This window comes from Micrasema longulum, unplaced genomic scaffold, assembly GCF_059751315.1.
Source record: "Micrasema longulum isolate JH-2025_06_02 unplaced genomic scaffold, ASM5975131v1 h1tg000696l, whole genome shotgun sequence".
Classification (NCBI taxonomy): domain Eukaryota; kingdom Metazoa; phylum Arthropoda; class Insecta; order Trichoptera; family Brachycentridae; genus Micrasema; species Micrasema longulum.
In genome coordinates, this window is record NW_028277892.1 from 323,769 (window position 1) to 336,337 (window position 12,569).

The 12,569-nt window shown below is 33.5% G+C and overlaps 1 protein-coding gene across 1 annotated transcript in view; it reads left to right on the forward strand.

Annotated features, from left to right (window-relative positions):
* The window catches only part of LOC148279595 (uncharacterized), a 114,186-nt gene that overhangs the window by 17,424 nt on the left and 84,193 nt on the right, over positions 1 to 12,569 (forward strand). The window contains exon 2 of the mRNA XM_088229692.1: positions 1,677 to 2,602. Within this exon, the coding sequence (XP_088085818.1) occupies positions 2,358 to 2,602 (245 nt within the window). The 5' untranslated portion in view covers positions 1,677 to 2,357. The remainder of the gene's footprint in view (positions 1 to 1,676; positions 2,603 to 12,569) is intronic.

Genomic DNA, 12,569 nt, shown 5'->3' on the forward strand with positions numbered 1-12,569 from the left:
TTAGACGAATGTGTGGGAAATCAATGTGTGACTGGGTTACGAATGATGAAATCAGGCGAGAGTGAAAATCTGAGTCAGGTATAATTGATAAGATTAAGAAAGGGTCTCTGAGATGGTTTGGTCATGTGGGACGAATGGATGACGAAAGAATGGCTAGACAGTATATATGGCGAAAATGAACGATAATATGAGACGAGGACAACCAAGCAACACGTGGAATGATCAGATAAACCAAAATCTTAAGTCTGGTCATTTCAAAAGCAAGCAGAACCGAGGGGCATGTATGAATGTGGAAGAAGCTAGAAATGTGTACCAGGATAGACGCGTGTGGTGGTCCATTATATCTGCCTTCCCCTACGGGGAAATGGCGTGATGGTAGTAATAGTAGTATATTATTACTTCATGATAAAAAAACATAGTTATATGTTTGTTTTTTTTTTTCAACCGAGGTAAAACTTTTTTAAAAGAGTTGAGGAAATGTGGATGATTAAACATAAGCATAATAGCGAGTGTTATAATGTGTCTGCTTGGACTTTCATGTTTCCTTAAAAAATGTTGTACTTGTCCGTTGCAATATATTTCAATATTAATTACACTCTAGGGAGTAAAATCTGGCCTTGTCTATAAACATTTGAACGTACTAGAAATGTTATTGTTTTATATGTAAGTGCACCAAAAGTTCATTTTATCAACTGTATAAGTCACAAAATAATTATTGGCCTCGTGGTGTAGTGGTCAGCGCGTTTTCCCACCATGCAAGAAGTCTCGGGGTCGATTTTGGATATGATTGATATGAAATATTTATTTAAAAATATGTGTTTACACTTGAATATTTCATAGTACCTGAAGCGTAAGACTGTAATTTACCTTCATCTAACAAGAACGATCAAGATACGCTGCGATTGGTGTACCAATGCAGTGCCCTATGCACCATTAGATTTGGAAAGGGAATGATGGTGATATCTTTAACCTAACAACAAACCAAAAAGCGGTAAAATAAACTAATATACGCATAATACATATTTATTTCATTGTTTTTTATTGTATTAATAAATAAATATTACGTTCTTATTATTTACCCAAATATTTTAAGTTAGGTCGCCATTTTCAACAACTTGTAAATAACTCACTGTTAGAAAATGGAAATCAAGTTGGGGTAGAGTGGGGTTCGAACCTCGGACCTGCGATCCTTGAGTTCGCAACACTAGCCACGGGACCACAACCCGATTAAACGCTTATTTTAATACATTCGTAAGGTTTAGCAATTTTGGGTGATTTAAAGTGACTTTTAACTTATTTAAATAAGTTTTAGTTTCGTCCGAAACTGGAATAGAACCCAAAATTCGTTTCGGTTGAAAATCTTGTTCCGGGCGATCACTAAAAATGACTTGTATTTTAGTTTGCTGTACTTACATTTATTAGTTTTCAAAAATCAAAAGCAGATGTTTTATAGAAATCAATTAAAACACTTAATACTGGGAAAGCGTAAATAATTTTTAATTCATCGGTTGTACGTTAGACTTTTTAGGAGTCTCTCTTTAATTACGATGATGGTAGAATTATATGTTTTATTGTTGCTAAATTTTACAAATACAATATGTTTGTCATTGTGAGTTTTAACACTTATCAATTGTAGAAATGCATATTAATTAATTCTGTCATTTCTCTTTTTGCAGCGTCTTCAGAATGCTCTCGCGAATGTGAAATCTCTCGAAGATATGTGAATGTGTCAAGACAAATAATGTGAGCGATTTTCAAAGAGTCTTATCCATAACGAAAGTAAGTTTTTTCAGCATTTAGCACCGCTTAGACGTGCATTGACATCACTAATGATCAACACAAGTGAACAAATTGTCGGTAAAAAACTGAAAACGTTTTAAGCGATAGATGTTTTGAGTAATCATACGTCTATGCGGGAAGTGGTTAGAATAATGTGAAGTGAAAACATGAATTTTAAGTGGTTAACACCTGACACACAAAAAATAGAAATGAAAAGTTTAATACATCTACCGAACAAACAAAGTCAATCACACGCAACAGAACTATAATCAAAATCGATCAAATAAACGCACAAGACAAACAACAGATGATTGAAATGTGACCACATTTTACGGGTGCCGAATTGATGCAATTACAACGACCACGTTATCATTAATTGTTGTTAAAAACTACCGCGCGTATTTTACGTCACAGTATCAGATAATTTTTGAAACGTTTAAGAATGTATACGTAAAACTACGTGGTAAAAATCTTGATAACTAGTATTAAAAATCCATCTACTAAAACTTTATTTGGGTTTTTTGAATCATTGAAGCTATCAAACTGGTAAATGGACCATTAATCAGTTCGAATCCATCATGAACGAAAGCAGGGAAAGGATACGCCGCGAAAGGGAGAGAGAGAGGAACACGTACACGTCTCCTCGCCAAGCTTTGCGCAGAGTTTTGCTTCTGTCGGAGGGAAGGCAATTCAGAGAAGCGGCCACTCTTCTGGCCAGACTCGGAGCTGGCGTTCTTCCAGGAGTGGCTTCAGAGCTGCCGATCGATCTCCTTGCAGAAGCCCTTCCGCACTCGGCCCACTTCCTGGAGACTCTTTATAATCGGTGAGTTGGTTTATTTAATTTCTACCTTACTCTGTTATTTTATAGGTAATATGTACAGAGGACACAAACAGGCGAGGATTGTCCATTCTTTAGACCGCGCTTATTTGTATAACTGCATATTCAATCATCGAAAGCTACAATAAACAACTTTCGTATATTGTGGGGCAGACCGAGGAGGGTCAAAACAGTTTTGACATTACCCAGTATATCTCAGCCTTAAATAGACCTACCTCAATAAGCTTTATATTTTAACGTAGCCAATTTTATACACTTTAAACTTAACAAAATGACTCGCCTACGATTGTATTGAATGCTGCAGTGAGACTTATTTTCAGAATCTCTAAGTTCAGTCATATCACTCCACTACTTCGAAAACTACACTGGCTACGTTTTCCACAGAGGGTCGAATACAAACTCTGTTGGCTTATGTACAAGTCGCTGCACAACTCTCCTCCGGAATATCTAAGGGAACTATACATTCAAGATGAACTAGCTGACATGCGTCTCACGCTTAAATCAGCTACGTCTACGGCGAGAGGAAAAGTTATTATACCTCTACGCAAACAGCGCACTAAATTTAGTGAACACGCATTTGCGGTCGCAGGCCCTATGGCATGGAATGCTCTCCCAGCAGAGGTGCAAGGCTGTGAAAGTGAAGTGATGTTTCGGAAAAAACTTAAAACCCCCTTGTTCTCTAAATCATTTGAATAAATCCGTAGCATGTGTCAACAAAATAAATTGTTTAAATCAAATTACAAATTTAAAAGCTTAAAAAAAAATAACTATAGAATCACTATGTAAAGCGCCCTTGAGGTATTTTATTACGAAAATGGCGCTATATAAGTTACTCATAATAATAATTATGACAAAATAACATGAAAAAATAATCGGGGTCAATGAGAAAATCGGATAAAACTGAAAAAGCTCCCTGCGTTACAACTCTCCTAGTACCGAGGTGAGTTGAAACAGAGGTCAAGGTAAGTTGTAACAGTTTGGTGTTTGCGGATTAAGAATATTTTTCTTAAATAAAAACTAAATATTTTTTAAAAATAAGGAAAATTATTTGGAAAAATACGCGTGAAACAAATTTCACTGCTGTAATCAACCGTTGATATGTTCATCAATAATATCATATTGGTTAGGCTTTGTCGTGCATTAATCATAAATTATAGCAATAGTCTCTCGTACATTCTGAAACAATAACAATTAACAGTTCGGTGTCCAAATTCACACCACAAAACGTTGTAGTAATAAAATAAATAAAAGAGGAGAGTTGAAACCAGCTGTTTCAACTCTCCAGGTCCAAAAAATCAGCCCTAATTCAGAATAATGGCTTTTAACCTCAAAACCAAAGGCGAGCTATAAAAACAATATGGAGCCTTGAAATTTGAGTAGTCAGTGCATATTGGAAATAATATCACGTCAGCGTTCACGTAATACGTATCAAAATACTGGCCAAAAACTTACTTTTGGTATTTTTTCGGTCCAAATGTTGTATACACACAACCACTCCCTGTAAACTGCTGTTGCCGACTCCATCAAGTGGCACGACTGATAGTCCGAGATTTTTTTTTCCCATTTTGAGAACATAAAAAATTTTTTGGACAAAATTTATTAGGATTCTTTTTAAAGCTTACCATGAGGAACGTTCCTCTGAAGTTTCGCGTTCTGACCCTGAAAAACCATGTAATTTCATACAAAAAATATATTTAACTTCTCATACATTGTGAGTCAGGCTCAAACGTAAACAACAAAGTAATAAATAGATACACTTGCTATTAAATATTTGTATATAACCGCTTACCGACTTGTCTATGTCTACCGGTTTCGAGACATACCCGTCTCTTAGTCAGGACACTAATTAAACCAACATGCAAAACCCACTATACACCTTCACCATAGCTGTTATACAAAAATATAAAATCAACACGACATGCATTTTTGTAAGCACATGCACAGATTAGGACACACATGCACTGATTAAATTATGAAAATATTTTATGTTGTTTGAGAAATAGTTGAAAAAAGGGAGAGGATTGAGGGAGAGGATTGAGGGAGAGGCGTGAGTTTAATCGGTTTATAGTGACCATTATAATGGAACATCGTATAAAGGGCTATATTAAAAGGTTGTTTGATTATTGATCAAAGGAACATGATTTTTTAAAGCTTTTCAATTGTGAAATATTTCCATATTACTTACTTTTACCCCTTAATTATTTGTATTTAAGATTTAAACTCCTGTATTTTACAAGTAATTATTAAAATTGATTATGTGATTTGAGGAGAAATTTGAGATTCACTTACTCTAAAAAGTGTTTGTGAACTTAAAAAAAAAAACACTTTCACAATTCCGCCAAACGTTCTTTTAATAGCGCAATACAGTGTACTATTTTGAAAACCAAGTTTTTTAAATATCTTTTTTCATTAATTTATAAAAACCGCAATCGTGCCAGATATTTAAATTGATAATGCTTCCGATGTTTTTAAGTGTGTAAATTTGATCAAGCCAATTCGAATTATTTCATAATTTTTCAGTCAGCTACTTTTCTAAAGTAGAAACACGAAAAACGATCATTTACTTTTTTAAGCGATTTTCTCTGGTTAATTCACACTCTTTGGTATAACGTATTTGAATAAATAAGTTTTTTAAGATTGAAACCACAGCAAATGTAGTCAGTAGTGACGGAATCGCAAAAAAACTATTTCGAAGAAAAAAAAACATTAATTGTGAATTTAAAGATTTTACAGTTCAACTAAACTCAGTGCCACATAATAATCATTCATTATCTGGTGATGCACATATATTATATGGGTTCAGATCCAATCGCTGGTTTCCAGATTAAGAAAGCTGTGTCATGTATTCCGCTCACTTCGGAACATCTTGGACATTGACACTATCAGCACTGTGTATTTCGCTCTTTTTCAGTCAGTGCCAACCTATGGTGTAGTGGGCTGGGGAGGTTGCACTGAGTCTATCACGAACCTCCTAATAAATGTACAAAAATTCATACTTGTGATGATTCGATGTCTCCCTACTTTCCCATCCAAGATTTTGTTCCAATTCATGAAGGTGCTGGACATCAGACAGTTTTTTTAAAAAGAGTCATTGACTTAATTCTGGTCATGCGGCTACAAGAGTAGATCCCAGCAGAATACTCGTACGAGGTTTTCCTGTAATTTGAATTATTCAATTCCTAAAACACGTACGACGTTTGCTCCAAAGAATTTCTTCTTTGTGGCCCCAAGAGTGTTCAATGTCCCGGATGAACATATTAAGTTCTCCAAAACGAAGGCCATTTTCAGAAAGAGTGTTCAGGCTCGGATTTTGTCCAAGGGAAGAGACCATTACAGGAGACTGCTGCGAGATATTGCATAGATTTATACACTATTAAGCGTGTTGGCTTTTAGCTCAATCACAAATAACTATCGACGTGCTTACAAACATGCTAAGCATTTGAGCGATCACAGTGAACAATAATGAAAATGCTTAAGTTATTTATTTTTATTTATTTAACTTTTTGTACATAATGTTATTTGTACCTTTGCGGGCTTATTACCAAATGGCGATTTCTTCCAACCAATCAATAAAATAAAAGTTTTATTTTTATAATTCAAGTTACAGAACATATTCAATAGGAAAAAAGAAGATTTAAAAGTTTAAAATATATAAAAATAGAAATAAACGTATTTGTTTATAGATCACCTTAAATCAAAACTATTACTCAATCGAAAAAAGGAAAAAAAAGGAAAGAGGAAAAAGGAAAGGAGGAGAGATTAAGGAAGAGAAAGGAGATGTTTCTTCAGACGTAATTTAAACAGAGATAATGTAGTAACATCTTTGATGGTGGATGGGAGATGATTCCACAGTCGAGCCGCATGGACACTTTATGAGTTAGAGAAGAAAGAGGAATTGTGGATGGGTATTAAGAGAGTGCCTTGAGAATTAGAGCGAAGAGGTAAACCATGAACTGATAAGCGTTGAAATTTTTCACGCAGGTATATAGGAGCGTTAGGACTATGAAGTACATTGAACAGAAGTGAGAGGGAGTGATAGTCTCTCCGCTGTCTAATTTTGAGCCATTTCGGTTGCCTTTTATCGCAGTTATCGCAGTCATAAGTCAACGCGTGTGTAATCTCTAAGTCAACGCTCGTGTAGGTTTGTTTTTTGTTTTCCTCGTTAATAAATGTTATTTAAATAATATAAAAAATAATACAATATATTGCATTTGCAAAATAGTAAGGAGTATCTAATACAAAAAAGTGAAAATTAAATTACAATTGCTATGGCGGTTGCTTTTCTTGACATTTGGCTTGCAAACTGCCGGCTAAATGCAATAAATAGCAGTTTTAAAATATTTTCCATATTCACACCGGTGAAGTTCAAATATGATTGCGCAGCAGGATTATACGTCGCGAAACGTACATATTTTGACATTTTATATTAGGTGTTCACGGATGTTCCATAGTGATTGCGAATACGATAAACAACCATGGCGAACGTCGCTTATTAGCACGTCGATAGTTATTACAGACGTTTATTTCAATATGCATATGTGTATTTATGTAATAATATTTCATTCTTATTTTTGCTATTATTTAATAATGAACGTGCTTCCACTTTCCATTATGTTGTATCCCAACTCAACACAGGGCCCTTGGCCTCATAGAGTTTGGGATACGTTTTTTTTTTTTTTTTGTAATATATATGCATTTGTATGAATCAATAAAAATAAGTACCGTATGATACTCATGTAAGGGACATTTATTTTGAAACAAAAATCATGCCTTTTAGCATGCTTTCCTATTTCGAGATAACTGGCACTATCATTAATACTACTCTCGACTCAATGCACAGTAACATAAAGCCAGCTTTCATTGGAGACATCCATCGGTACAGTACTCGATCAAAAAACAATATATATATTGGATCTGTGAAGTCTACGAAGTTTGGTACTAGATCTTTACAATACATAGGTTTCAAGGAATTTAATAAATTGCCACAAAAATTTTAAGTACCTATTTAAAAATATAGAAACAGGACGTGCGAATTGAAGAATTATTTTTTCCAGAAGTACTTTGAATAAATAATGTTAGTTTATAGAGAATGCGCATCTTGAACATATACCTTTTAATATTTTACCGTTTTTGCTTGTATATGTAATTTTTAATACTATTTAAATGTTATTTGTGTTTTTTTCTTTTTATATACTTTTTTTGGCTTGTATACATAATTTCAATACGTTTTTGATAAAAAAAAATTAACCTGTATTGGGTGTGCGCATATTTTGTTAATTAAAAAAAATGATTTTATTTTGTACTAGTTCAGTATGTATATATACATACATGTAATTTTTAAACTTTTTCAATTTTCTTTCCCAGATTGCATAATGTAAACATTATTTTGAATTTATTTCCATGCCTAGTATTCTGTTTATTTTGTTATTTTCAAGTATTTTTCATACCCTTTTTAATTTGTAGTATATCATAATTTTAATTTTTATGCTTTTGTAAATAATATAATAGTTTAAAATTAAAAAACGTCTTTAAAAAAATTGTTATCTGTATGTCCCTAAATGAGTTTTTTTTTTAAAAAAACTCCTTGGGAATATTGTATATAATTATGTATAATATGTTTTCAATATATTAAAAAAAAAAAAAAAAAAGTATATAAATAAAGTATCGCCTCTGTTTGTTTAGATGATTAGATTTTTTCGTAAGCATTATAGCGGAATGGTAATGAACCCACGATCTTTGTTAACACCTCGGTCTTAGGAGATAGTATGGACTGCCTCCAGTAACACAATGGCGGTGGAGTTAGGTGTGATGGTGTGAAGATGTGAAGATGTGAAAATGAAAACTTTACCGTTAGCGGTCAAATCGTTGGATAACCGGTCCGAAGACTGAACCCAGTTCATTCCTATCACTTCAAATATTTGAAGGAGGAAGTTGACTGCTTATTTTATTTTTAACTATCAAACGCCAATTAAAAAAAATATACAGTATTATTTCATTAAATTATTTATTGACAATTCTTGATGGAATTCCATTGTAATGATGTAATAACTTATATTTACATATAAGTTATTAATTTAAAAAATACTTGGTACACTTCCACTTATTTATTTTGACCGATTAGCGCTTTCACCCTCTGATGGGTATCTTCAGACTGGTGAATATTTTACAGTGTAAGAATAATTTATAGAAAACTAAATATTATCTTAAGTGTAGGTACATTTTAAAATAAGTTGAAAAAGATACAATACGAAATATTGCAATGGAACAGAATGAGACAAATTATTGAAACATGTGTTGGCGGTGTACTTTAAGAGAATATTCTATTAGATGAAAAATATTTATTGTTTTTTTACAATGTACAGGGTCTAACTAAGGGGGCTAATAAGGGTGAGTTTTTGTATTTCTGAAATAACTCCGCGTGTGACGTCAGAGGTTGTTCACTGACAGTTCTTCTGATTGGTTTGTTTACGGAGACCAAACCGGATATCCTTCAAAGCTCTCATATCATTGGATGGTTCATTTAAACCAGTAACGTAATTCAAAATAGTGCGTTTTTATAATTTAATGTTCTAATTTACCGCGCGCAAGAAAGCGTTATTTGTATTTAATTTCCCGTAGGGCTGAGTTCCTCATTACTCCGTCTGTGACGTCACGAGTTTTCCTCAGTAAATTGTGCTGACATTAAGAAGATGAATCCCGCTGAAAAAAAATACATCAAAGATGGAGAACATTTTAGAGAAGGGAATATGGAAGTCTAGGCATTTACAGAAGAATCGAAGAAATATGGATGTTCAAACATAGGCAAAATGGTGAATGTTACACAGAGTGTAAAGTCGCCACTAAAACCAGCCAATGACAGGTCATAAGCCTTGTAAAAGCATTGACTTCCATATTCCCTCCTCTCAAATGTTATCGATCTCTGTTGTAATTTGTTAATCTTAATGGCTCCCTGGGGGTGAAATCTAGCTAAGCTCTCTAATCTAGTTTTGTCTGCAAACATTTTGACCAACTCAAAATATTGTAATCCCCCAGCTGCCAAAATTCACTAAACGTTAAAAAAAGAGCTACCCAAAAACTGGAAATCCATCACAACACAAAACAAAATGTTTTTCCTAGTCAGTGCATGTGCTTATTAAAATGCATGTCGTATTGGTTTTATTTTTTGTGCAACAACTACGATGAAGGTGGGGGTAATTTAGAAGTCTATGCATCTACAGGGCTTATGACCTGTCAATGTCTGGTTTAAGTGGGCACTAGTGTGTATAGTGGGTTTTGCATGTTGGTATGCATGAAGGGTACGTCTCGAAACTGGTAGACATAAAAAAGTCGGTAAGTGGTTATTTATTTATTATAAATATGACCTAAGCCAATTACAACAGTTATTTATATTATATATAAACATGCATACAAGAAACTGAATAAAAATAACATTAAACTATGTAGCGAAGACCAACCAGGGCAATACAATAATTGTATAAAATATATTCATAAAAACGAAAGAAATAAGACTTTGAGCTAAACCATGCCAATCCAACTTCATCCCCCACTGTTTTAGTCGCGAAGAGATCTACGAAAAGCCGAAAGATCTATCCCAAAGAATTCCAAGCCGTGTGATAAATTGATTAATCTACACATTCTGGACATTGGGGCATAAAAACAAAAGTTGCTTTTAGAAGATTTAATAAATAGCAGATTTTGACTTCTGGTGACACGGTTGGGAACATGAAAAGAAATTGATTTCAACAGAGATGGGACATCACTTATGGCATTAAGTAGTTTGAAAATGCATATAAGGTCCATCTCAGTTCTACGCTTACGACAGAAAAAGAGATTGCTCTATTTCAAAATAGGAATAATTACCCCTTTGTAATCCGAGCAACCATGCCACTTTTCTTAGAAAACGGTGATAGGCAGACTCGGTATGGCAAATGTAAGACAAATATGTAATAACATTTAGTTATTCCGGTATTGTTTATAAAGATTTGGATATCCTCAAAATATTGAAATTTTGACTTCAATTTCACAATTCCACTGGGATTTAAATAATCACAATTTAGGCAGAAATAGTGGGCGAGAGATTTTAATGTTACTTTAGAGATAAATACGACTGAGTGAAGCGCTGAATGTTGAGAATACCTTAAGATTCATATCGACATTTATTATTGGGTGCCAAATAATCATAACTCAAAAATAAATATACAACTTATATTATTCGAATATTTTATTTCTAGCACACCTGTTGATGTACCTAGCACCTTCCGATGCACATTCCACTTTCTAATCACATCATTTTGCAGGGGCGAACCGTCCATATAATCGATTATTTGCAGCTTACCATTATATTTCACTACCAATAATAATGTTTCATAGTAGTTTTAATTAAAGGAGAATAAATAAAATAATCTATATTTATTATAAATTAACTACACTGTTTATATCTTCCTCAAAAAAATAAATATAGGCTGCTAAATGCGCACCCAGCGCATTGCCCGGTTCCGATTATTGCAGCTTATTTTTCAATACAAAATAAATACTGTATTTTAACATTCAAAAACCCAGTGCGTATATTTTGCACTTGCAGATTACAGATATTATTTCAAGCTTCTCTATTTTTTAATCCGCGCGTTTTAGCTAGTGGTGCCTCGCTCGGTGTCGTCAATTTCTTGCATTATTCATTCTCAGTTTAGAAGGAAACGAAGCTGACAGCTCGGCGCGGCGTAGCGCGGCGGTCACGACTGTCACGTGACATTTTTGTTGCGAATATTTCTAATGAATGTTATTGTTATGTTATGGTATGTAATATAATATGTAAAGTTAAAATTATGTATTTTGGCATAAATAAATTAATTTAAATCTAATCGTATTGTTTTTTTTTTAATTTTTCAGAAAAAAATATATATATCGTAAAAGAAAAAAAAAATTTGTAAACATAATGGGAGTGACGTCTTACAAAAAAATGTTTACTTTCTTTTATATTAGTACCTAAATATTTGTATAAAATGTAAATTACAAACAAATATGCGGTGTTTTTAATCAATGCCAAACAAAAAGGAATTATGAATATACTTATTTTATTATCCTTATTTTTTAACATATTTTATTTTATAAATGCAAAAGCATACATGTACCTACTGTCTTAAAATAATGGAGAATATACCTACATATTACGCAAAATTATTAATTGTTGTTTGTTTGCTGGGTTATTGGTTAAAATTATTTTGATTAAAAATAAGTAGGTATTGCGTCTTCTGTTGCCAGCAGGTGAAACTGGAGCTGGAGAGATGAAGTTGTTTTTACACAAAACCATAAAAAAAGAATCCGTGTACCTGTAAATACTTTTTTTTTATACGCCTCCACTCATTTGCGAGATTACTTATATCTATGTATGTACATGCAGGTACAAATTATGAAAAAAAATAAAGCTTACCTATAAAAAAAGTCACCGTTCGCCACTGTCATTTTGTTACTTCTTCTTCTTGTCTTTCGTCTCCCCGGTGGAGGTTGGAAATCACCGTGACATATTGATACTTTTATGAACACATTGATACTATGATTAACAAGTCACTAAAACTCTTGGGTTTTGTTAGCAGGACATCTAGTGACTTTATTAATATGTTCACGGTTAAAACACTATATTGCTCACTTGTTCGTCCTCTTTTAGAATATGCATCCGTGAGCTGGTCTCCCTTCTATGTAGGCCGGATAAATCATATCGAATCGGTGCAACATCGTTTGCCACGAAAAGTAGCATGGATGATTGGCCTCGAGAGGGGAGACTACACTTACGGAGAAATGGAGTCAATGTTAAAAATCTCAAGTCTACAAAAATATGGAAATAACATTGACTCCATATTTATGTTTAATTTGCTGAATGGCCTAATTGATGTACCATCGTTACTGGAACAAGTGGCATTCAATGTTCCGATCCGCCGGTTGCGAAATAATAATGTGC